The sequence below is a fragment of the Parastagonospora nodorum genome (genome assembly GCF_000146915.1).
Source record: "Parastagonospora nodorum SN15 chromosome Unknown scaffold_49, whole genome shotgun sequence".
Classification (NCBI taxonomy): domain Eukaryota; kingdom Fungi; phylum Ascomycota; class Dothideomycetes; order Pleosporales; family Phaeosphaeriaceae; genus Parastagonospora; species Parastagonospora nodorum.
Genome location: NW_001884597.1, coordinates 20653 through 45068, shown reverse-complemented (window position 1 = coordinate 45068; position 24416 = coordinate 20653). Strand labels below are relative to the sequence as shown.

General features: G+C 49.5%; 12 protein-coding genes across 12 annotated transcripts; 6 read left to right on the top strand and 6 right to left on the bottom strand.

Moving 5' to 3' along the window:
- Window positions 1-232: 232 nt before the first annotated feature.
- Window positions 233-2148, bottom strand: SNOG_16502 (hypothetical protein; the record flags this gene model as incomplete). The annotated part of the gene is made up of 2 exons (XM_001806563.1): window positions 233-1315; window positions 1363-2148. The coding sequence occupies 2 exons, from the start codon at window positions 2146-2148 to the stop codon at window positions 233-235; spliced, it is 1869 nt and encodes a 622-aa protein (XP_001806615.1).
- A 627-nt stretch (window positions 2149-2775) lies between these two features.
- On the bottom strand, window positions 2776-4435 carry SNOG_16501 (hypothetical protein; the record flags this gene model as incomplete). Its single annotated transcript, XM_001806562.1, has 3 exons — window positions 2776-4208; window positions 4264-4295; window positions 4353-4435. The coding sequence occupies 3 exons, from the start codon at window positions 4433-4435 to the stop codon at window positions 2776-2778; spliced, it is 1548 nt and encodes a 515-aa protein (XP_001806614.1).
- Window positions 4436-4717: 282 nt separating this feature from the next.
- On the top strand, window positions 4718-5788 carry SNOG_16500 (hypothetical protein; the record flags this gene model as incomplete). Its single annotated transcript, XM_001806561.1, has 1 exon — window positions 4718-5788. The coding sequence occupies one exon, from the start codon at window positions 4718-4720 to the stop codon at window positions 5786-5788; it is 1071 nt and encodes a 356-aa protein (XP_001806613.1).
- Window positions 5789-6492: 704 nt separating this feature from the next.
- SNOG_16499 (hypothetical protein) lies at window positions 6493-7955 on the top strand. Its single transcript, XM_001806560.1, has 4 exons — window positions 6493-6774; window positions 6831-7096; window positions 7150-7248; window positions 7308-7955. Exons 1-4 carry the CDS (start codon window positions 6560-6562, stop codon window positions 7913-7915), a joined length of 1188 nt encoding a protein of 395 aa, XP_001806612.1. The 5' UTR covers window positions 6493-6559; the 3' UTR covers window positions 7916-7955.
- Window positions 7906-8713, bottom strand: SNOG_16498 (hypothetical protein). The gene has a single exon (XM_001806559.1). It carries the CDS (start codon window positions 8622-8624, stop codon window positions 7956-7958), a length of 669 nt encoding a protein of 222 aa, XP_001806611.1. The 5' UTR covers window positions 8625-8713; the 3' UTR covers window positions 7906-7955.
- Window positions 8714-8903: 190 nt separating this feature from the next.
- On the bottom strand, window positions 8904-10478 carry SNOG_16497 (hypothetical protein; the record flags this gene model as incomplete). Its single annotated transcript, XM_001806558.1, has 3 exons — window positions 8904-9296; window positions 9343-9844; window positions 9889-10478. The coding sequence occupies 3 exons, from the start codon at window positions 10476-10478 to the stop codon at window positions 8904-8906; spliced, it is 1485 nt and encodes a 494-aa protein (XP_001806610.1).
- A 678-nt stretch (window positions 10479-11156) lies between these two features.
- SNOG_16496 (hypothetical protein) lies at window positions 11157-11620 on the top strand (the record flags this gene model as incomplete). The annotated part of the gene is made up of 2 exons (XM_001806557.1): window positions 11157-11467; window positions 11521-11620. 2 exons carry the CDS (start codon window positions 11157-11159, stop codon window positions 11618-11620), a joined length of 411 nt encoding a protein of 136 aa, XP_001806609.1.
- Window positions 11621-12531: 911 nt separating this feature from the next.
- On the bottom strand, window positions 12532-12792 carry SNOG_16495 (hypothetical protein; the record flags this gene model as incomplete). The annotated part of the gene is made up of 1 exon (XM_001806556.1): window positions 12532-12792. The coding sequence occupies one exon, from the start codon at window positions 12790-12792 to the stop codon at window positions 12532-12534; it is 261 nt and encodes an 86-aa protein (XP_001806608.1).
- Window positions 12793-16606: 3814 nt separating this feature from the next.
- On the top strand, window positions 16607-16913 carry SNOG_16494 (hypothetical protein; the record flags this gene model as incomplete). Its single annotated transcript, XM_001806555.1, has 3 exons — window positions 16607-16646; window positions 16813-16830; window positions 16876-16913. The coding sequence occupies 3 exons, from the start codon at window positions 16607-16609 to the stop codon at window positions 16911-16913; spliced, it is 96 nt and encodes a 31-aa protein (XP_001806607.1).
- A 1041-nt stretch (window positions 16914-17954) lies between these two features.
- Window positions 17955-20046, top strand: SNOG_16493 (hypothetical protein; the record flags this gene model as incomplete). Its single annotated transcript, XM_001806554.1, has 5 exons — window positions 17955-18125; window positions 18178-18326; window positions 18436-18872; window positions 19076-19109; window positions 19194-20046. 5 exons carry the CDS (start codon window positions 17955-17957, stop codon window positions 20044-20046), a joined length of 1644 nt encoding a protein of 547 aa, XP_001806606.1.
- Window positions 20047-20615: 569 nt separating this feature from the next.
- On the bottom strand, window positions 20616-21870 carry SNOG_16492 (hypothetical protein; the record flags this gene model as incomplete). The annotated part of the gene is made up of 5 exons (XM_001806553.1): window positions 20616-20804; window positions 20865-21021; window positions 21082-21189; window positions 21257-21567; window positions 21820-21870. 5 exons carry the CDS (start codon window positions 21868-21870, stop codon window positions 20616-20618), a joined length of 816 nt encoding a protein of 271 aa, XP_001806605.1.
- A 464-nt stretch (window positions 21871-22334) lies between these two features.
- On the top strand, window positions 22335-22532 carry SNOG_16491 (hypothetical protein; the record flags this gene model as incomplete). The annotated part of the gene is made up of 1 exon (XM_001806552.1): window positions 22335-22532. The coding sequence occupies one exon, from the start codon at window positions 22335-22337 to the stop codon at window positions 22530-22532; it is 198 nt and encodes a 65-aa protein (XP_001806604.1).
- Between the last annotated feature and the right edge of the window lie 1884 nt (window positions 22533-24416).

Here is a 24416-nt window from a genome sequence, read left to right as displayed (position 1 = left end):
TGACTCAAATTTATGGGGAATGAGTAACGTGAAGGACCTAGAAGTGTTGTTGCGGTTCTGTTTCCATTGTGACTACAAACTGTTAGTGGAACATTGCATCCACCTTAACCACATCTATCATCCCCTTTAACCCATACCCAAAAGAACAATCAGATTCCCATTGCCATCTCCTTCACACCATCTCCTTCACACCATCTCCTTCACACCATCTCCTTCGTCTTCCCTTATCCCATCACGTCCCAACCCGACACAACTTCCCATCCTCACTGCTCGCTCCATCCCCCCTCTCCACGCCCCACCCCTCACTCCCCACCGCCCTACTCGCCCAAAACACATCCCTCGGATCCATCTCCCTCTTAATCGCCCTAAGCCGCTCATACCCGTCCCCCCAAAAACTGCGCTGCCAATCCGGCTCCACGCGATCCGCCTCATTGACATACGCCCCACTGCCCGGCGAGACGTCGCGCCACGCCTTCATCGTGCCGTTGGTAAACGCTGTTCTTACAGCGTTCAACGTAGACGCTGAGGCAGCTGGGTCGATCGGCCGGTCGACGATGACGTGGTATACTGAGTTGCGGAACGCGGGATTCACGGCGTTGGAAGGGTTGCTGCCGCGGGTGGCCATGTTGAACGCTATAAGTGTGTGGTTTGCTTCGACAGTGCGGCGGAGCACGGCGAAGGTCGTGTTGCGGCCTGTTTCGCTGGCGAAGTTTGAGCGCGGAAGCAGGCGCGAACTTATGATGGCATTATTGCCTGACGAGGCCTCGACGGGGAATTCAGCTTGCCAGGCGGGGTAGAAGGATTTGTACTCTGTGATTTTGGGTGAGAAGGGTATGTTGAGAGATGTCAATTTTGAGAGGTATGGGGCGAGGAGGGTGTTGAGTTGGGCAGAAGTTTTGTTGGGCGCGAAGAAGGGCTGCATGGTTAGAGTGAAGTCCGTTCCGGTGGGAGCGAGGAGGAAGTAGGCGTATGTTCCTGCATCGGCGTTGTCGGTTGCGCGGTCGAAGAATGCTTTTGTGGCTGCCCAAAATTTCTCCTTGCCGATTTTGGAGCTGGAGAGGGTCCATGATGCGGCGGAGACGGGCATGTCTTTGTAGACTTTGATTGTGACGGATGTCACTACTCCGAATGTACCTCCGCCTCCGCCTCTTAGAGCCCAGAACAAATCCTGGTTGTTGGTCGAGTTCGCAGTCACAAAGTCTCCAAGAGGTGTGACAACTTCAAAGCCGAGGACATGGTCTGCTGCCATGCCGTATATTGAGCTGAGGGGCGAGTGCCCACCTCCTTGAATGTATCCTCCAAATATACCAACGGTCTGCATCTCGTCAGGATCGCCTCACTGCTCAAACCACGCTGACATACCTGTCCTTCGCCAGCCACCGCCACAACGCCCTTTTGATCCGCAAACTTGTAAAGCTCAAACGCCTGCACTCCAGCACCAGCCTTAATCGCTGGTCCCTTGTACCCCGATTCGTCCACATAGCTGTCAAAGTACTGCATATCCTTGAGTCCATGCGTCCAGATACTAAATGCGCCATGTCCCGTACTCTTTCCCGAAAAGTCGTGTCCTGTGTTCTTCACCACCAAGCGCAGAAAGTCGTTCCGGCAGAAATTGATGACAGATTGTATATCCGACACTGTCTTCGCAGCGATGACATACGATGGCGACCCTCCAAGTGTGCAATTCTTGCTGTCGTACACCGAAGGTGGCTGGCATGTTAGACCCTGGTAGAGTGGTGACAAAACTTCGATTGGGTCGTCGATGTGGCTGTACGAGTTTGTCCAGTTGCTTGTTATTGCTTGACATTGCGCGTCATTCTTCGTGGTGCCATAGCATGCCGACGCCTGTGGTACTGGCACGATCAATGCGCCTTGTGAGCTCAGCTGCTTCTTCAACTTGTTCAAGGCCTTTGTCGACGGCCATTTTTGGTCTAAAGGATCGTATCGACACCGCTTGTCTATGTTGTTGACCGCTTCTACTTCGACGATCTGATCTTCAAATGCGAAGAGAAGTGCATCTTCTGCCGGCAATGAAGCGACATACTCTCGTGTAAGTTGTTCTTGTTCGAAGGGAAAGAGCGTTCTTGAGTGTGACAATCTCAGCAGTAGCGCTGCGGTGAAGAGGACTGGAACAAATGAAGGTACCATGATGGGAATGAAAGGGCCGATGCGAGTCTGTTAGGACATTATCGCGAAATCCCTGGGCATTTGCAGCGGACAAGAAAGTTATATGCGTAAGAAACCTTGCTGTCGGTGAGAGCGTTCTTCCAGATCGACGCAATTAAAGGTCAATGACATAGGTCTATGCGGCTCTATTTCGCCGACGCGGTCGCTTCTTTCTACACTGGTTAGTGAAAAGCATTGCGGCCGGTGGCAAAGCCACATGGTCTCATATATACATGAGCTTATGTTGATCCATCTCAATGGCGCCTCACAAATTGGGTAGCATCCGGCTAATTGGCTGCGGAGATTATACGACCCCAGGTTCGCAAGGACACGTTGGAACAGGGCGTCATAACAGCCGCATCGTATTTACGCGCCCCTGGCTCCCGCCTGTTCCCCTGTTGTCTCCAGTCGGCACGTCTGCGTGGAGTCGAGATGCTGGAATATATGGCAGTCTGCTCATCTCAGCCGACAAAAGTTGATGACGCCTCATGCAGTTGTCTAGTTATGGTGAAAAATTGTTGTTGATGTGTTTGCTAATTTGGGGTATACCGAAAGAAATGCGCCAGACTCCGTTTCCTATGCTACTTTCCATCTGACAGAACGCACATTCTACCAGTTCCACGTGCGGCTGGCAGCGGAGAACACAGGAGGTTTCCAGATCAATCGGTCTGGGTCGATTGTCCTCTTTCCCTTTACTTTCTCTTTCGCCTTTTGCCGCTCTCTTGCTGCAATGACTGAGTCGGTGAGTACAACGACGTGCTGGTTCTTGCTGTACCGCAGCATGTTCAAATTCTGTAGTGTATGTAGTACGTCGTTTGTTGTCATCGCAGTCGCTGCGCCAAGGTCTTCGATGTTCGCCTCGGTCTTACCAGGCTCCAAGAGTAGATCCACCAATATCTCTTGCCAGTAAGCACGATAACCGAGAAGACCCAGATCGGACAGTGGCTTTTCGGGTGATCCCAGCTTGCCTTCGCGCTTAGAAACACGGAGGTAGGAGAAGTCGATGAGGAGTTTTCCGAAACCCTTCCTTTGGTATTGGGGGAGAGTGAGGATACAGGCGACGTTGTATCCTTCTGCTGATTCCTTTTCCTTGGAGAAGTAACCGACAAAGTGGCAGCCATACTCATCCCGCGTGCACATGCAGTAGAATAGAAAAGGATCGACGTCATAGTACAATGTCTTGTGGTCCAGAAACAGTTTCGAGAGCAAGCACAAGTTACGACACCACGTTCTTTGCCTCCGTCCGTCGATCTCAAAGAAGGACACATAGTCGTCGCGATAGATTTCGTTACCTGGTGGGTGCAGCAGCGTGCACTTGGCGCGATGACGCTCGAATTGCGTGACCTCGCCAAAGTACGAGAGACAGAACTCGCAGATGTGCACGACATCAGAGTCAACAAAGTCGATGGGGTAGGGCGAGAAGTACCAGGGCTCGACCTCGAACTTGCCCATCTGAATCTTCTCCAGGTTACGCACGCGCGATATCTCAGTCTGATTTTGCGTCATGGAACCTGATGTCCGCAGCTTCTCGATCTCATCTTCGCGCGAGTACTCGTGATCCGGCATAGCTTTAGCTGCTGCTGCCAGGTCTTGCACATCGACAAGGTCCATCTCCTCGTCTTCGGGCTTCGGGGTGCCCTCGGTGACTTCGCTCGTGACTAGGAGCTCTTGGTTCTCTTTCCCACTAGGTTTGGACGGGCGTTGTGCTTTGCCTGGAACGTTGCTGGATGTCGATTCCGGAGTTCCTGAGATTTCACGGTCCAGCTTGCTACGGGACCGCTTCAGGTTCTTCTGGTCAGACTTGGACGGCGCTTTGTCATTCTTAGATGCGGCCACCTTCTTCTTCTCGGGCTTTTCTGGTGCAGGCCATTCCACTTCCTTGGTGAGGTTGATGCGTTCTGCTGGGATCCACTCATCAAGACGCTTGTTGAATTCCTCATAATGGACATAGAATTTGGGTTTCCCCTGGCGTGTTTGTATGGAGAGAATCTCAGCTTTGCGAAGGCTGCCTTCCTGTGGAATGTTAACTTCACGTTCGGGGGCTTTGGTGTTGCTGCAACTAGGGCGCGTTGGACCGCGAATCCCAGACGCTCATACGCACCTTCTCAGCCATGACCTTCACTCCGACTCTGCACGCAAAGTATCAGTGTGAATCTCTAAACGCATCGCAATCCTGTCGCACATACCTCAGCTGCGCAAGGGTGGCAATGCCCTTTTCCACCGGCACAGGCGTGCCGGAGGGCTCATGAGAGTTTTCTCGAGGCGCCATGGTGATGCGCTAGTTCTGGGGTAGTTGTCGGAAGTATTCAGTCGCGGCGTGGTGGTGCAGGTCGTGATGATGGTTTGTTTGATGCTGCGTTCTTTGTCGCGAAGTTGCCGCCTGCTCTTGCGCGGCCATGTCCCGCCGCCGATTGGCCGCGTCACTAGCGCGCAATTGAACATTTCTTGCGATCAAGCGGAAACTTATCGGGAGGGCTTCAAACGCAGCGTTCTCCACCAACCACTTACAGCACGCTTTTCCAGGCCGCTATGCTTCACAGGTGACATCAATATGGCTCCAATCGAGCTCAGTAGTTTGTCGTCCAACTGGAAGAAGCTCCAAGCTTCTCTGCAGTCTTCAAAACCCGCCGAGTCCTCGAAACACAAAAAGTTCGACCAAGGCACAGAGCAGTCACTCAAGCGCAAGAGGCCCCAGACCAATGGATCTAGTGCGCATGCGCCCTCAACAGTAGTGAACGGCAACGGCATACATACACCACGGAAATCGTCCGCTTCACGAAAGCGACAAAAGATGGAGGAGCCCACGTCTGTTGGCGCATCGGTAAAGCACCATGACACCAAGTCTCTCGAGCGGAGCGTCTCAATGCCGTCACTCAAGAAGAGGCCTCTCCTCACAGACCCCACCGAAATCGTCGAACCCGTCTCCATCCTCGAACCCCACCCCGACTTCCCCGACATCGAGAATGAAGGCGTCTCCGAGACCGCCCTGCCAGGCAAATACGTCGCTGTAGATTGCGAAATGGTGGGAATTGGCCCAGAGCCCAATCGCGACTCAGCGCTGGCAAGAGTGTCGCTGGTGAACTTCCATGGCCACCAAGTTTACGATTCATACGTCCAGATCCCGCGCAAAATCGAAGTCACAGACTACCGCACAGCTGTGTCCGGCATCGAGCCGAGACACCTCCGGCCCGACGTGGCGCGACCCTTCGACGAGGTCAGGGAGGACCTCAAGACCCTGTTGACTGGGCGCATACTGGTTGGACACGCGGTCAAAAATGATTTGGACGTGTTGATTCTGAAGCACGAACCCAAGTTCATACGAGACACGTCAAAGTTCTCCAAGTTTCGCCAACTAGCGCTGAGACCCGGACATACGCCTGGACTCAAGCTCCTTGCAGATAAGCTGTTGGGTGTGCAAATCCAGGTCGGCGCACATAGCTCAGTCGAGGATGCGAGGGCTACCATGGCACTGTACCGCCTGGAAAAGGCCGAATTCGAGAAGGAAATCAGGCAAAAGTACGGCAACATTCGTCTCGACACAGCAGATGTCGTCAAGGATGATGGCGACGAGGAGAAGAAGAAGCGGAACAGGAAGAAGTCGAAGAAAAAGAAGAAGCACTAGCGGCCGCTGCGGGCGGTGGATTTTGGTTTTGATCTTATGTTGATATCTGGATGCATTTGCGGGAGTTTTGCATGGCGTGGCATGGATACCCAAAAGTCTGTACATTACGGAAACCATCTAGGTGTTGTTCCCATCACCATGTAGCAGCGGTCGGTATTGATGGTGACCAAGCCTCGCACAAATCATCGGATTTCCTGGTGTTTTCCTCGAATTTCTTATGCACATCACCTCTAGAATCACATGTCGGCCCACCAAGCAGTATTCATGGCCCAGTATGCATGGTGCATGAATATCGCTGACCCTCCGCCGTGCTTACGTCCGAATGAACCTACCAATCCTAGCTCTGCGGAAATACTCGCCTAACCTCATATTTACTACTTCTAATTCATGTGAGCATTTACGACACCAGATGTGGACTTGCACATTAAGAAAAGGACCGAATCTTGTCGACTGCGTCCGACACGGCGGAGCTAAGCGGACATAACCCACCAAGACCCCACATTCCGCCGTGACCCCTCAGCGCAACGCCATCCGACGATTGTCGGTACCTAGACTAAGTTACCGAGACGAACATTGCGGACGAATGCGAAGAGCTGGGCCCTGAGACAGGCGGGCCTACACGTCACTGGTACGAAAAATGTCTACCTGGGTGCTCCACCAAACTGTATAAGAGAGCATGACGCTGCTTTGCTCCGTAGCTTCCTGCTACAGAACAACAGCACCGTTCGTTACCACACCAACTTTCTCCACACCACTCAATTGAAGTTCAACATGCCTGGTCCTTTCGGTGAAGCTCCCGTCGCAAAGTCGCTCCTCGACTTCCAGCGCGTTCTCTCGCCCACCGCGGGCGTGCGCGTCTCTCCGCTATGTCTTGGAGCGATGAACTTTGGTGACTCGTGGGAAGACATGATGGGCAAGTGCGACAAGAAGACGACGTTTGAGATCTTGGACTACTTCTACGAGCAAGGCGGCAATTTTATCGACACGTGCGTTCTCCTCAATATACATGAGCCAATTGCTCGATTGCTAATGCGAAGTGCAGCGCGAACAACTACCAAAACGAAGAATCTGAGACCTGGCTTGGCGAGTGGATGGCAGCCCGCAAGAACCGCAATGACATTATCATGGCGACAAAGTTTACGACTTTGTATCCTGACCCTGCAACGAGGCCGCGCATGGCTGCCAACTATGCGGGTAACAGCTCGAAGTCGCTTCGTGTGTCGCTCGAGGCGTCGCTCAAGAAGTTGCAGACGGACTACATTGACCTGCTCTACGTGCATTGGTGGGACTTCAGCACGTCGATCCCAGGTATGTTGCTCAGATAAGATTTCTGAGTGAGCTATTGCTCACCACCTTCGTAGAACTGATGCAGAGCTTGAACGCCATGGTCACTTCTGGCAAGGTCTTGTACCTTGGTGTCAGCGACACTCCAGCATGGGTCGTTAGCAAGGCCAACGAATGTACGTCTTAACCATCGCTTGTCTTCAGCATATGTGCGTCTCCTAACCTTCACCAACAGACGCCCGCAACCACGCCCTCCGTCCCTTCTCCGTCTACCAAGGCCGCTGGTCCGCCGCCTCTCGCGACTTCGAGCGCGACATTATCCCCATGGCGCGCGACGAAGGCATGGCCCTGTGTCCCTGGGGCGCCCTCGGCGGCGGGAAATTCACAACCGAGCAGAAGCGCAGGGAGAATGACACTGGCCGCGGCGCAATGTTTGGCGCGCCGACCGAGAACGAAATCAAAGTAGCCAAGAAGCTGGAGGAGATTGCGAACAACAAGAACTCGCAGATCACAAGCATTGCGCTGGCATATGTCCGTGCCAAATACCCATATGTGTACCCGATCGTAGGAGGCAGGAAGATCGATCACTTGAAGGGCAACATTGAGGCTCTTGGTATCGATCTGAGTGAGGATGAAGTCGATGAAATTGACGGCGCCGTCGACTTTGACATCGGCTTTCCTATGAACTTCCTCTTCGAGTTCGGCAATGGCTCGAAGTACAAGTCTACCATGACGACCGCGAACGTCGGACTGCTCAACTTCGCTGGCAACATGGACTCGCCAGAGCACCTGAAGGGCCCGAAACCTCACGGCCTCAAGGGCTTCGGAAAGAATCCCGCTTAGATAGTCAAAGTAGAACCATCTTGAATGGAATTACGTACATCTACATCAAAGCCCCGAATAACCCAACCAACCCGCCCACCCCCATCAACCCCGCCCTAACCCCATTCATCCTCCCAAACTCCTCCAACAACCCCCTAACCTCCTGATCCTGACTCTTACTACTTTCTCTCCTCGTCCGTTCCTGCGGCCCACTCCAATCCCACCACTGACTCACATCATCGTCCCCATTAACGCTCTCATCAGCACCCCTTGGCCACTCCCCAGCCATCTGCTGCTCGTACTTTTCCTCGCGGTAGACTGCGGAAGCCGCGCTGCGCGTCCCGCCCAGCGCCTCGTTCATCTTGATAAGTTTGAAATTCGTGGACAGCATAAAGTGCGTGAAGGGCGCGATGGAGATCGTTAGCGCTGCTGCTGCGGCGTATAATCCAACCTTGCCCTTGGCAGCATATTTCATCAGTCCGGCAAATGATCGGCTGGCGGGCGGTAAGGCGGAGTAAGCCAGGTACGCGAATCCAGAGGAGGAGAAGAGCGCTGCAGTTGGGAAGATGTGTGAGCCTCGGGAGAAGAGCCAGCGCGTTAGGGGCAGGGAGCGAGATGCGGGTTGGGACTTTAGCAGGGGGATGGAGAAGAGGGAGAGAGAGGCTATGCCGCCGGAGGCGAGGAGGGCGGTGGATATGCTGAGGACCTGAAGAGCGCGGGATGAGGCCATTATTGAAGATTCTTTTCGAGCGAGAGTCGCGGATGAAGCGAGATTGCTGTGGTTTGTGGTTCCTAGACGGAGAGAGGAGTATGTGTCGGTGTTGATGTTGATTGAGGTTGAAGTATAAAAGTTGCTTAACATCGGGATGCGAGGGGTCCATTAGCCAGCATCACTAGCGTGAAAATGCCTAGGTGACATCACGCTTGGCACTTTCATCCTCCCGAACTCCTTCACACGTCGGACGCGGTGTTCGCAATCGCCGACATCTACTCCGTCCTCTTATGCACCCTAGGCAGCGCAAACCAACACGCCATCATTACCCCATACATCCCCAGACAAACCGGATGAAGCACCCAGGTCCCCGTAGCCTGCGCAAGAATACCTGTCGTGAACGGTGCAACCCGCGCCTCCAGAACTGCCCGCGCCGCCAATGAAGCCAATCGCAGTATTCTGCAGATTGCGCGGTAAAGTGCGCGAGAAGATGGTTTGTGCGCAAGGATACACGGGTCCGAGTAAGAGACCCAACAGACAGACAGCGACGGCGTTTCCGATGACGTTGGGGACGAGCCAGGCGAGGAGTTGGAGTGCAAATGTGCCGATGGTGAGCATGACGACGTATTTCTTCTCGCCAATTCTGGGGGCGGCGTGTGTGAGGACGAAGCGGCCGAGTGTGATGCCGCCCTAGTGAGATGTTAGCATCAAATATGTTTGAGATAGGCGAACGTACCCAGAACCCAGCAGTAACGTATCCGACCTTCTTTGGGTCTCCATCTCGATAATTGATGAGGTACGAAATGATCCATCCCGAAATGGAGACCTCGGCGCCTTGATACGCAAAGATAAACAGCGCGCCGAAAATCGTAGTCTTGCTCTTCAACGCAAGCTTCAGCTCTTTGAACTTATTCGCTGCGTCTTCGGTGGCGGTCTGTCTGCTAGGCGTAGCCTCGAGCGTAGCCATGAGAGGCGAGTCTGTCTCCTCTTTGTATGACCAGAACGCCCACGCCGCGAAGCCAATGCAGCAGATCCGCAGGCCCACAGCAAGGAAGTAGAAACGTGACCAGAGGATGCCATTTGAGACGAGTGCAGTACCGGCTATAGGTGCGACAATTCCTCCTATGCCATAGGATCCGTGAGCCATACCAAGAATGACGCTTGAAGGATGTGTGTTGGCGCAGTAGACGTTGTTAAGGGCGAGGTTCATTGCTGCGCCATAGCCGAGCAGGAAGAATCTGGGGCTGTTAGACTAACTCGGTTTGAATGTCTGGATACTTACGATGCGACCACTAGCGGGTATGGTGGTGTGCAGACGAGGATGATATACGCGCAAAGCTGAATCATATCTCCAAGCACCAGCGTCTTTGCCCTCCCAATCTTGCTGAGAATCGTGTCCGTGAAGAACGCCGCGATGATGAAGCCAATAGCATTTCCGACGAAGACGAGAGACATAATTGAGTATGAGATGTGATACCACGACTCCATGTATGGGATCAAAGCTCCGACGACCGAATCGTTCATCCCATTGGCAAAGTAGATCACGCAGCAACACAAGATTCTCCACTTGGTCATAGGGTCGTTATTCCATGTCCTCATCAGACCAACGGTGTCGTCTCTTCGAGGCGTTGGTGGTCTGCTCATTTCCAGCTCATTGGGTGACTTCGGTGTTTGCGCTCCAGTTGGGGTCTCCTGGCCTGGAGTTTGTTGACCTTTACCAGTGGCGAAATGGTCAAGTTCGATGTCTGGTAAAATACCAACATCTCGAAGACTTTGTGGCGCCTCTTTGGTACTCTTTTGGTATGTCGGTGCTGGAGTGGCGACGTCGGGCTTGTAGTGAATGTCGAAGAGATTGTGCAGTGGACTCGACATGCTTAGTTTATGTCCGCAGCGCTGCGGTGTTGCGGGTTGTCAAAAAGTACGCGGAAGTAATGGTGGTCTTCAGTACTAAAGAAGTATTCAAAGACTTCTAGACTGGACTAGCGAAAGGACCGATAACGTCGAGAAGCGTTGTACCGGCTGTGGGGATGCGCCCTTTCATAGAAAACTTGCGATGCGTGCGACCACCTAGCACGAGCAATATTTTGGGCGTCATCGTCGCACTGCTCGCATGATTACCAATTTACTTTGCGTTCAGTTTCTCACCGACTGCAAGCCTATCACCAGTGTCCTCTGGCCAAACGACGGCATTGCGATATCATGGTACGTTGAGTGGTGGACCCTGCGATTGTGAAAAGCGGAGACTTGGCCGTCTTTGAGTTTGTGGCTTCTAGTGATCCCCAAACCGCCCTTTCCAAAATGGCAACATAGCCGCATCAACTCAACACAATTGGCCCAGCCCTGAACATGCGAGATTTTGCCCCAAGGGACCCATACCGAAAGCGTGCGCAAAATGCGAACTTTCGGAAGCTCCAGGTTCGAGCGGGCAAAATTACCCACCTTGGCGCGGCAACACTTTCCTCCCTGGAAATTTTGCCAACCCCACCAAAACAATTGCATCAACGTACAGTTGAGTACCCTCGTGTGGACTATCAACATCGATTCGTCAGCATGCCACGACCAAAGCGCAACCTCCTCGCGACCATTGACTCGACCATCACACCGCCTGATACGCTCGCACCCGGTCACTACATTGCGCGCATCACCACAGCTGCGGGGAACAACCTCTACAACGCGGAGCTTCCAGACGGCAAGCTAGTCCTTGCTGAGCTCGAGGCCAAGTTCCGCTCGACGGTATGGATCAAGCGTGGTAGCTATGTTGTCATTGATACGTCAGCCTTGGCGGATCGCGACAACAAGCTCGATGGGGAGATTGTGAATGTTGTTAGAGACGAGAAGGCCTGGAGGAAGATGACATACTGGTATGTTATCTTGTCATAAAGCGTGTAACAAATTTCTAGTGCTGAACAACTAGGCCCAAAGAATTCGTAAAGAAGTCTACATATGTCGAGGACAGTGACGAAGAGGAATCGACTGTCGGAAAGATGCCGCCCACCGACTCGGACGAGGACTGAGCTTTTTGAGGAAGCTGCATGACCGCAAGCCTAGCCACAGCTCCCGGACGTCCAAAGTTTGTGCGTTTAGACATGGCCATGTGTTCTCACCTTCGCCCTCGAAGTCCATTGCAATGACTGTCTCCGCTCGGTTGCGTGGGAAGCTGGTGGAAGAAAATTCTTATGGCCTTTTTTTTTCTGGACATCGAGAGTGGAATGCCGGATTCAAGGAGCTATCCTTCTCACTTTCTGAGCTATTGGTACCTCGCGAGCGATTCTGCAACCTGTAGTCATGCTTGATGAAAGCGGAAAGCCTATCGTGCAAGGATGGTTTGATATCACGAGACTGGCGATTCAAGGTTTCGCATGGCGTGGAGGCAAATGCATATCATATAGAGGGATTTTTCGCTCGTCGACAAGGAAATGCCGCCCCGGATTCTATCTAGTCGAGTCACCCATTGCAAGGCGAAATACAAAAGCGAAAGCGACCGAACGCGTAGGTTACAAATACCGTACTCTTGTAGCTATAGATATCTCTCGCGAAGACGAATTGGATGATGTCAATCACTTCCGCGCTATGAGCTAACGACTGTCACTAATCGCCACTTCGATGATTGTTCCATGTCCACAAACGTGAGCGAAGATTGCCTAGATCAGTACTATTTGGCACCTGAACATGATGACCGAAGCATCACGACATGCTGAAAAGCAGATGACTTAGGAAAGGCCTCGCATTATCCTCACGCGCTTGAGTATGGTACAACAACCCCATTGCGAAAGTCTTGTATACTCATATCCATGCCTTCCGATCACTTCAGCAAACTCCTCCCCTTTCCCTTTCCCTTCCCCATCACCCTCACACGCCAACACCAAACATCCCTCCAATCCACGCCTTCAATCGCGCTAATATCGTCCTCAATCAACTCAGACGCCTAATCATACACTGTCTCGCCCTCGCCCACTCTCCTCTTACCAGTGCTCGTCCAACTCCTGCCCTCCCTTTGTAGTGCCTCCAGATTGCGCACTTTCACCTCGGCCATGTATTCCATTTGTTCGACCGACATGGGCTTGGGCTGGTTAGGGTCAGGTCCGAAACCGAACGCGCTATGGATCGCGAAGCCCATGCAGACGAAGAAGCCAGCCGCGAGCATAATAAACAGGATGATGATGGAGGGGGGGAGTGAAAAGCCCATGTTTTCGTCGCGGCGGGCGAGTTGGTGTGTCACTGGCATCGGTGCCATCGCTGCGAGTCGTTGCGTGTATAGATTGGAGGTAGCGCGTTTGCTTGTCCGAGATGGTGTGGTGGTGGTGGGAAGTGTGGGTGAAGGATGGGGACGCGGGTGGAGTTTCAAAGGTGGGTGTTCGACGGAAGGACTGTTTAATTCGAAACCACGTTACGCGCTCCAGGAAACGATAGTGAGTGGCATATAAATGCTTCGAAAGAATGCGTAAGGGCGAAGTCTGGTCGTGAAACGAATGTCGTGGAGAGAGAAACGTGAAGAAGGACGATGATGCAGAAACAGCAAAGAGGAAGACGTCTGCAGGATATACCTTCCTCCCCAATACCCACTCACCTCCCCTACTCCCTAATCAACAATCAACATGCATTTTCTCAATCCTACAGGCGCACAGGCCAGGTCTCGTACATTACCGCTTCCGCTCTGGCGTCTCGCTGAGTGAGCAACGCGATTGGTCACATGAGTGCATGTAAGAAAACAACGACCCACCGGCTCCCGATTTAGCACATCGCCAAGTTTTGCTGCACGTGATATCTGCGAACCAGCCAATGGGAGTGAGAGATGGTGCTCAAGCCGCTAATGTTCGAGTCGGCATGATTTGGATGGTATTGGCTAGAGCGGTGAAGGAGCTCATGGCGGGTCTTGCGCAAGCATTCGGCGTGCTCCTGAGGCTTTAGCGGCGTGGCTGTGCATGCTTCCCGGGAGCTTATCAGAGCCTGTTGTTTGGCGGTTGCGAGGCCTTCTCTGCATGTCTCGCGGGGGGACGAAAGTGTTCCTATGATGTGCAATTATATTAGTTCGCTTCCCACCACTCGTGATAGTACTTTGCGTCTGCGTAATAGCATATCGAATGCGACCAACAAACAAGATGCAGGCGCCGAACGGAGCGCACGTGGTCATATTCGACGTGCACACCAAGTTAACCCACAAATAAGTATAGTACACAAGGAGAGAATGCCACGATACTGATATACGGTCGTGTGCGAGGCGTTCGGGATTTTGCTACCACAGATGACCGCGACAGTCCTTCAGCTCAAATCGCTACTAGGAGACGGGTCCCAATTACCTAACTAAGTGAAATCTGCACTCTTCTGAGTAGTTCGCTCGTAAGCAGCACAGAACAGATTCTCACCTCAAACTCAATGTCGCAAAGCAGCAAAAGCAGAGTCAGCGCAGTATATACTATCCGAAATTCGTCGAATGCGCCGCGAGAAGACTATGGTATTCGAGAGAACATCATATATTGCGTCACTCCGGAACCAGAAATATCTAAAGATTAGTGCCACATTTGTGCGTCCCCGCTCTCTGCACATTATAGTGTTTCTTACCTCGTTATGACTGTGAGGCGTCGTCTAATCTTCGTCGTTTGCGGCAGTTATCCGTGCGTTCCGAGAGAGTGTTTATCCATAGACTTTGTGTATGTGCGATTCTGCTCACGACATCTGTCAAGTTAGTGTTGGCCATGTAGTAGAGGAGAGCATTATACTCAATCCATATTCGATAAGCTGCTCAGCAACTTTGTTATACAGCCTTGCCATGCTTAGTATACTAACGTCCTCGAGTGTTTGGATTGCTTTGGCGTATAGGTCACCCGACATAGGCAGCTGATCTTCCTATCTTCTAAGTAATTAGCTCAGCTGCGAAGTAGTATCAGAGCCCTACATCGTACGGCCAACGCCAGGAAGAAAGAACAGGGCGCCAAAGCCTCCAAGTATCCCTGCAAATTTCTGATACCTGCAGCCAGCCTTGATAAAACCAGAAATGTCCTTAGAAAGCTCTTCGACGGACTTCCCGCGACTGAGTCCAGCCTAATCCAAGTCTTTAGATATAGAAATTGCGGTGCGACCGCTCTAGGTCAGTTTGTAAACTACTAAACGAGCAAATCTTTGCAGAATCCGATGATGCAATTCAGTTCCTTCCAGAGCGAAACAAAATGCGATGCAGGTGTAGCCCCGTGCTGCGAGATCTCGGGATTGAGCGTCCGTATACATAGCCGGAATACCGAGGTTCCAGAACCTCGTTTTGTCTGTTGCAGTTTCGCGAAGAAATGAAATAATGACTTTGTGATCAGTAGAAGTTGTGGTGCTCATTTTCTCGACAGCAGCAGAGCTTTTGTTCGCTCTCTTCGTTATGTTGTAGGGAAGCATCCGCGAAAAAGCGCTCGAACGCTGCGCCGCATCGCGGATAGCAGTGAGGACTTCAGAAGCTTCCTTCATCAACTGGATAGGGCTTGTAAGCGGCAAAATTGGTCGAGGCAATGTGAACCCACATCTTCATTTGCAAGTTCTTGGATCGACGCCTGCTGTATCTTCATAGCTAAAGTAGCCCCGTCTCTCTGGTTTCTCGCTGGTGTTCCCATGATGACTGCAGAGTGAAGGAGTAGAGTTCTCGTTTCGATTTCCGGTGTGCAAAAGCGGCCCCCACACGCTAGGACAGTTTGAGGTTGGTTTTTCGACGCGTCGAAATCTGTCCCCGCATCGGCCTAGTAAGTCTCACTTCCAAAAGCTACATAAATGACTAACCCTGGGTCCTCTGGTCGTTCTACCGGCACCGGAAGGGACCACCGAGATCTAGCATGTGGCGCTAGCTCATACCAGCATTTCTAGGGAGACGGCTTCTCCGGTACCTTCCCACGTTCTCCCTCATGCGTGAGCAGCCGTCCCACCAATGTGAAAGCTTTGGCTAGAAATATAGCTTTGATACACACATACTTAACTATGTAGAGACGTTACTTAGACACAGCGCTGATGCATTACGATTGTTGAAACCGGGTTGCCTAACTAGCTGCCGCGGCAGTTCGGAATTCTATTCTTCTATAGGCGAAGTTGTTACTATTGCCTGCAAGCTAGATCGACTTGTTGCTAGGTCTTTCTTTGTGTGATAGCTCGCAACACGCCGCACTTCTAGAGGTAGATAGGTGTGGGTAGCCGGAAGCTATATGTAATAGATGGAGGCTGTTGTCGTGATTATCGCGGTTAGAAACATGCGGCATACAAAGGAGCTCGTAGTGTAGACGTTCGCTGTTATAAAGGGTGCGGCTGGCAAAAAATGTCAAAATACAGTCTATACGGGGTTTTGGAGAAGAGCTGGTTTCTTTTGAGTTAGCACTAGTCCTTCGTAGTTAGCAGGCGTGTTTACGACGTCTAATTGGATCAGATCTTGATTATGTGACCCTTATATTTCCATATTTTTGCCGGTCGCACCCTTTGTATCAATATACCCGATCGTTATATCTGTGATATCCCTGCTGAGATACCATACTGGTACCGGTAATGCGACTATTGTACCACTCGAATGAACCCGGACACTGTTCACCGCACGGGCCCCATAATCTGTCAGGTTCATTCTAATAATGAAGTGGTACTGTATTTTCCTGAGAAGAGGACGCAACACTACGCTAGTGCGCCCCGTAATAATAGAGTTTCAGCCAATTAGAGATAGGCGGGGAAACGGTCAAACTCAAAGCTAATTATCTTGTTGGATTTGAGACTGCGGAAGCGAATTTAGTGTTGCGTCCTTTTCTGGAGAAAATGTGGTACATGTATGACGGTACATTAGGGGCATGTAACAGCAAGTACTTAAGGAAGGAAGTGACTAGGATGTCCTGCGGCCCCGCGTTCATCGAAATAAACCTTCTCGTATCGAAGTACAATGCTACGGTCTCAAACAGCCGAGGTTCACCACTAACCCATGGATAAAACCGTGTGTCCACACGCACATTCTTGGCGTCAGCATTGGCCCGCTCCCCGCGACCAATGTCTTCCCAGAGATGACAGTAGGAGGAATACGGACCGCAAAACATTACCTAGGTAGGTACTCTCGATCGGCCATGTGCAAATCACAGCGAGCGTAGGGGGCATGTACAGATAGCGTGGCCCAAAACAACCGTGATAAGGAACCTTCTCTATGACCGATGATCTCAGGATCTATTATCGCACACTATATGTCCCTGCAGCCTACTGCTGCAACCTATAGGTGCAATGGTGTTCTTTGGTAAGCCATAGCACCATAGCTCAACACTAATGCTTCCATCATCAGGAGGACCAGCAAAGTTCTCTATCGAAAAGAAAGGATAGGCTGCATGCTCCTGTTGTGAGATCAGTTGGGGTTGGAATAAATATAGTAGCAGTGCTAGTACGCGTGTGTACCCATAATGCTTCCCACAAATGTGGCGCGATCCGCAGCCATTAGGTACCGTAGAGGCCCGGGCCGAGCCTGAGGTGGGGGGTCGAAATACGCAGGAGCCAGAGCGCAAGTACGCAATCACATGCAGGCTCCCGGGATGGCGACGCAGTCAGAAGAGGTTCGAAATACGCCCTGCAGGATTTAATGTCTCAGTCTGATTCTCTTATTCGTCTGCGTTCGCCTTTCGTGCGCCAATAGCACCATGAGCGTGCTAAAGCTTCACAAAGTCGTTTTGAGGGCGGCAGTACAGATACCTAGGCTGTTCAAAAGCTACAATATGCCGTTGGTAATGTATAAGATACTGCCTATGCATGGATGAACTGATCTGCTGGGTCTCAACATTGACGAGGCTTCCTGTACACACTTTACATATACACATCGGCCTAGTGCACCAGATCCTTTGCCAAGACACAAGCGTTTCAGGCGTCCAAGATACCTAGGTGGACAACCCATATTATACCAATTTAACACCTGCAGAGGGAAGTTGCCAATCCATGTGCGTGAGGGTTGCATTTATAGGAACCTAACATGCTCACGCAGTCTACTATCGACCGGAATGACAAAGATTCTTGTACTCTTCTGACATGTGGCTTTACTTTTACTCACTTCCAGGTACTACATATTGGTAGGCCTCAGCTGCTCACAACGATTAGGGACCGAACTGAGTACATTTTGGTAGTGCTGCCTTGCTGCCTTGACATAAATTTCCCCCGTCTTGGACCATGAGTACTTCGCGAAAGCGCGTAATTACGTCTTGTGTACCATGTTACACTCGGAAGCAAAAGGTTGGCACTTTCCTACCTAGCTACGTCGTACCGGTATGCTGAAGACGATTTGAGGGCTAATTCTTTTCTTTTAGTGCAACCGGGGCTACCCGTGCAATCACTGCACTCGGCGGCAACGTCACGATGATTGCTTTTATTATACGAACAATGGAAGCCATCCGACCAGCCCTCCTGGTGATTCTGAAGTTCGAAGAATGGACTACGAATTCTCAGCCGACGGATTCCGTCACAACCGCACCTTGGGCAGGCTCACCACTAGCGGAATCATTTGGCTATTTCCAGAACAGCAGTCGAAATACCTTAGCGCTCATTCAAAAGGTGAGAAAAATCATTTCAACAATGTTTACCTCATTCACATGGTGGTTTTTAGGTAGGCTTAGCTCCTCGCGATCACTCTGGGGCCGTCTCTCCGACACTTAGTCCCGAGGCCGTGGATGAGGTGCATCGCAACCTCGAGCAGATGCCCAACCGACAGATTCTGGATATACTTGTTCAACACTTCGCCGCAGAGGTCAATTGGTTCGTGTTCCGCAGACTATGTTTGTTTTTGATTCTCCCTCACCTCATGACGGCTACACCAATTTTGCTATACTCTCTCCCCGTATGCAGTCTAACATCACATGTGTAGGATGGAACAGCTTGTACAAATACCCTGGTTCCTAGCGAGATATGAGTCATGGTGGATGGTAAAACCAGTCACGCTTGTGGCTGGTGTGGACTTTGCTGTCCTAATTCTACGCATCTGCTCTTACACCCTGCAGTTTTTGCCGTCTCCCGGTTACGCACTTGATACTATCCGCGGTGTATCGCTTGCTGAGATACGAAACCTATGCAATGAGACGGCCGATGGCCTCGAAACCATTAGCATAGCAGCCGATGCTAGAGGATCCTTGATTCGGGTCCAGTATGTGGCCTTCTCTGCACTGAAGTGTCGGGTCGATGCGAAGTCTGACGCATTCTGGGATGTTTTGGGTCGCTCCATCCGTATCGCACAGAATATCGGTCTACACTGCGACACGATCCACCCGAAAACAGGCACAGACATCATGGACCAGGAAATGGAACGTAGGACATATTGCAATTTGTTCATCCTGGACAGTTCGCTGTCTCGTCAGCTAGACCGTGTATCCTCGCATCAAGGTCGCCTACCTTTCGCACTCTGGCCAAAATTGGATCTAATTCGAAATAGCAGTGGGGACGAGACTTCAGATCAGAACCGTGATCTGCCAAACTAGCGGACTTCTGGAGGGATGTTGGACCAACACCAGGCACTGAATATGATATAATTGCGGCAGAAGAAAGGTACGACAGATTCTCGGAAGAGTACGTCTTCCAGCTTCCACCTATATTTTCCTTGAAGGATCCAGATGTTACATGGGACAAGAGGATGCCAAAACTCCCATTACAACGCAAACTCCTCCACTCGGCCATTAACGATTCGATCTACTGGAATTTTCGACCACTACTTCTAACGCAGCCTGTACCTCTGCCTGTTTACAAGTCTCTAATCCTGGGCTCCCAGAAACGAAAGCTCGCTGCCGCAGCGCTGTTAGCTCTGGCGAGCGTAAAGCAATTGCACGAGTTGCTTGGTAGCTGCCACACACGCTTCGCCGGGATCATCTTCACTACCTTCGAAGCTGCGGCACTGCTTGTTTTCATCTACACGGACCCCTCGTTCGAAGAGAATTGCCCAACACAGTACTTGCTGCCACCAGGTACGCTGAGGGCAGACCCATTACAGGCCACCCTAAGCCATACGACACGATCTGGCTGCATGCAAGCCGTCCAAGGTGCTCTGAAGCGACTAAAAATGCTGGCGGAAGTAAGCAGCATGGCAGATGTCGCTGCAACCACATTGAGCGAATTGTTGAACAAAGCCTCAGAAGCTAGGCCGGATACAGGGACGAGCTCGGATGAGTCGGGCCTGGAAACGAACCTGTCGAATGGTGTGGCGGGCACCACATCTGCACACGCGCCAGCAGCGCCAGCGCCGCCCACATCGACAACGTCGGAGACGGCCGCAACCTCCCAGGTCGGACCTACATTCACCACCTCCGGAAACGAAGCGCCATGGCTCTCGGCTGATATGCCAGATATGGGTTCGCTCAACAATCTGGTAGCCATGAGCGAACCACTGGCTGTGGGGGACTTTGCGGGTTGGCTGCCGTATGACGCGTCCAACTTGTATGCACACCAATCCTGGGTACCGGATGAGTCCCCTGATAACTACAGTCTTTGATAGAATATTGCTGCGATCTTTTGGGGCATGTCGTTGGTTTCAATGCATGCGGAGGTTCAATCTGTCTCGAATTAGATTCACACATTGCTTGTGGAGCGCCGTTGCTAAATAAACGTATTTTGTATTTTCAAACTACATCATATCGCCAGCTACTTGTCCTGATATGCCGTGATGTGAAGTAGATGTACATGGACATGGGCACATGACGACAGCTGCACAAAGACTTGCTCCAAACATTCTGTCGTGTCGGTGAAGAGACGTGGATGCAAGGCTTGTGATGTAAACTCGATACGGGGGGGGAGAGCTGATTAAGTGTACGGTTCGAGTTTGCTATTGATGACATTTATGCTATTATTCCTATGTCTAATTTTTCTGATATCTACACGTTTCGAGATACACGTCGTTAGATCGCAATCGCCTGGGAATTGCCCAACAAAGTCCGAACGCAGCAACACCGGCTCTGCAAGGGTAGATGGCTTGAAGCTCTGATCATTCTGTGGCTATAGGTGCAACACGAATATCGAAGAGCATATTGAGCGCATCTATGGTTCAGCCATGTTGAATAGCGTTTACCAAGGTGCATTGGTGCCATCGTACACATTCGGGCCCTTGGCGTTCTCCCAGCCCTTGACGAAGACCTTGGGCATCTTGCCGTTGACTTCTTGTCCCTTCTTGAAGATAATGTCGAGTGAGGCCTTGGCTCCCTCCTCTGGGGTCAGATCGGCCATGTCGCCACCACCAAGATCGGTCTTCAGCCACTGTGCAAGCAGAGTTAGGATTTATTAGCTCCCAGGACAAGGAAAGGGAAGAATACTTACACCGGGGCAGAGCGCCATGAACGTGAATCCTTCCTTCTCATGGTCGAGAGCGTACTGAACGGTGAGAGCGTTCAAGGCAGCCTTGGAGATCTTGTAGGCTGGAGCGGGGAAAGCAACAGCATCAGCGGCAAGGGTGATGGAGCCCAGAGTTGTCGACCTAGAGTTGAATCAGCATGTAGGAAACAAATTGCACATGGTACTGCGGATATAGTCTTACATGTTGACCACTTTCTTGAGAGAACCCGTCTGCAGGAGTGGAAGGAAAGCTTGAGTCGTCCAGTGCACACCCATGACGTTGACATTCATGCTGTTTTGAAGGTTTTCCCTAGTATTATGCAATTAGAAACCTTGTCTCTCGCCGACACGACATGAAGACGGAGAGGTAAACTCACATGGTTGCGACACCACCAAAAGCATACTCGCAGATCCCAGCATTGTTGACAAGGATGTCTAGGCCTTTGTCGCCTAAGATGCTCTTGGTTTCGGCGGCAGCCTTGTTGATAGAGTCCCAGTTGGTTACGTCCAGCTTGATCACTGAGACACGACCAGAAGACTCGGACGCAATCTTTTCAAGAGCAGGTGCATCTCCGCGTGCAGCAGCAATGATCTTGCTGACCTCAGAGCTAGGGAAAGCAACAAGCTGTTTGATGAGCGTCAGTCCGAGGTCACGGCACGCGCCAGTAATTACGGATTGCACGCCATACTTTCTGAGAGTGATGATTGGAATGTACGACGGGATGTGCCTGGATGATTTTGAGTGATAGAGTTACGGAAGCGGGCCGTAGTTGTATTAGTGCTGTGAATGTGTCTGTGCGGCTACCTCTTATCGATTATGCCGGTTTCAATCGAGAGTGAGGCACAGTTGTCGCAGAATGGTAAGCCAAGACTGCAAGTCAAGGACTTAACGTTTGTCAGCCGGTGTTACTGAATGGACTTTGCAAAACTACAGCCTTACTCCGCTGGAGGACCAAGTGAGCAAGCTACAATTCTGCTTTGGTCGTACCATGGCGCTTCTCACTCGACCTGCTAAAATGCCTCTGTCAGCAATCAGGCTGTGCATTGCCAAAGAGAGCAAGCGAGGCGTTTTCGAAGATCGGGGGCGCTTCGCTGTCATTTGCAATTGGCCAAGTTTAGGGTAAGCGGCATAACCCTTGCATATTGTAACCTTCCCCTAAGCCGACGCCCGACGCTATGCCCGACGCTACCGCTGTTGACAATGTGGTAGTCTAATAAGGAAACCTTTGTTTACAGTCGTGAATTGGTCTAGCGCGATCCGCTTGCGCCGACAACTCCACCACCGCTCTATACCAACCCGAGTGTACAGCCGACACGGCCGTGACCCACATGCAGATGGCCAAAGTGAATGCAGGTAGATGTTTCAAAGAAGTCATTATGTTGTGCTTTCTGCTGAAAAGATTCGACACTTAAGTTCATCAAGAACGGAGGTCGTGGTATAGCATCAGCAGAACAATGGCGAACGACAACGCTTGGGACCTCACCAATGGCCACGGCTACATCCTGGACCGCGATCGCAGCCACGCGGCGGCAAGCCGACTGAACCTTCAGTTTTACCTTTGGAAAGACGCTCTGAAATACAACATCCACCCTACCATCTCAGCCACCCTGCCCAAAACCGCTACCATCTTAGATGGTAGGCAGAATAGATAGATTCATGATGAGATGATAGAGGATCAGTCTCAGCTACGAGACTATAAGCTACCTGCCTAGCAAACATACTAGCAAATGTACTAGGCTCTAATAGGCCTAGCGTATACATACATAATATACAGGTATATATCTTAGAAGATATAGAATAATTAGATATAGGATAATTAGTAACTAACAGCTTCTTTTAGCTCTTAACTATAAGGCCTAGCTAAATCTACTCTCTATTTATAGCTTCGTACTAGAGTAGCAAATAGGTATAGATTAGATTATAGTTAAGTATTATGTAATATAAACTCTAAATTAACTTAACTTATACCTAAACTTTCTAGCTAAAATAGGTATAAGTTAAGTGTTGTAGCTAAGTAAACTTAAGAGAAAAGATTATATTAATTACTGCTCTTCTAATCTATTAGAAGAGCTAGCTTAAATATACAAACAGATTATAGAGAAACGTTAGTCTACTTTCTAAGCTTAGTTAGTTTAGTTACGTAGATTAGCACTTTACTGTTCTTAGGTATTAATACTACGATATTAAGTTATAGTTATAAATATTTAGGTTATAGTTAAGTTTATAGCATATAAGTATATATAAGTCTTAGTTAGCAATTTTTTCTTAATAGTAGAAGTAATATATTAGCAAAGTAATAGTTATTATAGTTATTTATTATAGTAGAGACGTATTTATATTCTAAACTTCTTAATTATATAGAGAAACTAGCTAGCGCCTAGCTAAGAGAATATAATAAGAAGAGCCTAAATTATATCTAAATAGGCTTAACGTTAGAAGTTCTACTTCTTAGCGCTTTCTAGCTAAGAGAATATAATAAGAAGAGCCTAAATTATATCTAAATAGGCTTAACATTAGAGATTCTACTTCTTAGCGCTTTCTAGAATAGCAAATCTAACTCTGCTCTTATATTTTAAAATAGATCTATTATATTATAATATAGCACTCTTACTATTATGTTTATATAGAGTTATCTTTTTATATATATCTTTTCTATTAATTAGATAAAGAAGAGACTATAAGAAGTAATATCTATTATCTAAGCTCTATCTAATAATAGAGTTTATATAGAATAGCTAAGCACCTATACTATAGCAGCAATAGTATAATAAGAGTAGAAGATCTAACTACTGCTATAGGCTAGAGAAGCTATTGCCTAAGAATTATAATAATACTCTATACTTCTTAGAAGAATTTAGAGTACTAGTATATAAGCAGCATTATATAGCAGTTATTAATCTTAATATATATCTTTAAGAATAGCATATAACGCCTGCAAAATCACGTAAGCAGATTATTATATACTTTAGTAACTATAATATCGTTAAGCTAAAGAATATTTAGCTTCTAGAGTAACCTGCTTACTTAATATAGAGACGTAATATAGGTTAAAGTTATACTTTTTTTCTTAATTTTTTTAAGTTTTTATATAATTTCTAGAATATTTAGCTCTTATAGAGTATTAAAATATATAATAAAGCTTACTATATTTATTAAAGTCTTTAGTAAATTACTAATAAAAGTTATATACTTTTAGTAATGCTAAGAAAAGTTTATTAACCTAAGTTAATAAAAAGAATTTCTTATAAGTATATAATCTACTCTATATAATAATATAGTATATAAAGAAATAGATATTATACTATAATACTCTACAGAACTAAAGATTATATACTGTTATAGTAGGTTATACTTAATGCAAAAGTAGTTAATTAAGTTATTAATCTCTAAACTGCTTTCTTCTACCTTTATACTTTGCCTAATATTCTATTAGGCTTAAGCTCTGCGCTAACGTACGTTACTCTACTATATATCTTCTCTATCTATAAGAGCTTAGCTCTCTTAAGCTTATTTTCTATAGTCTACTCTTTACTTCT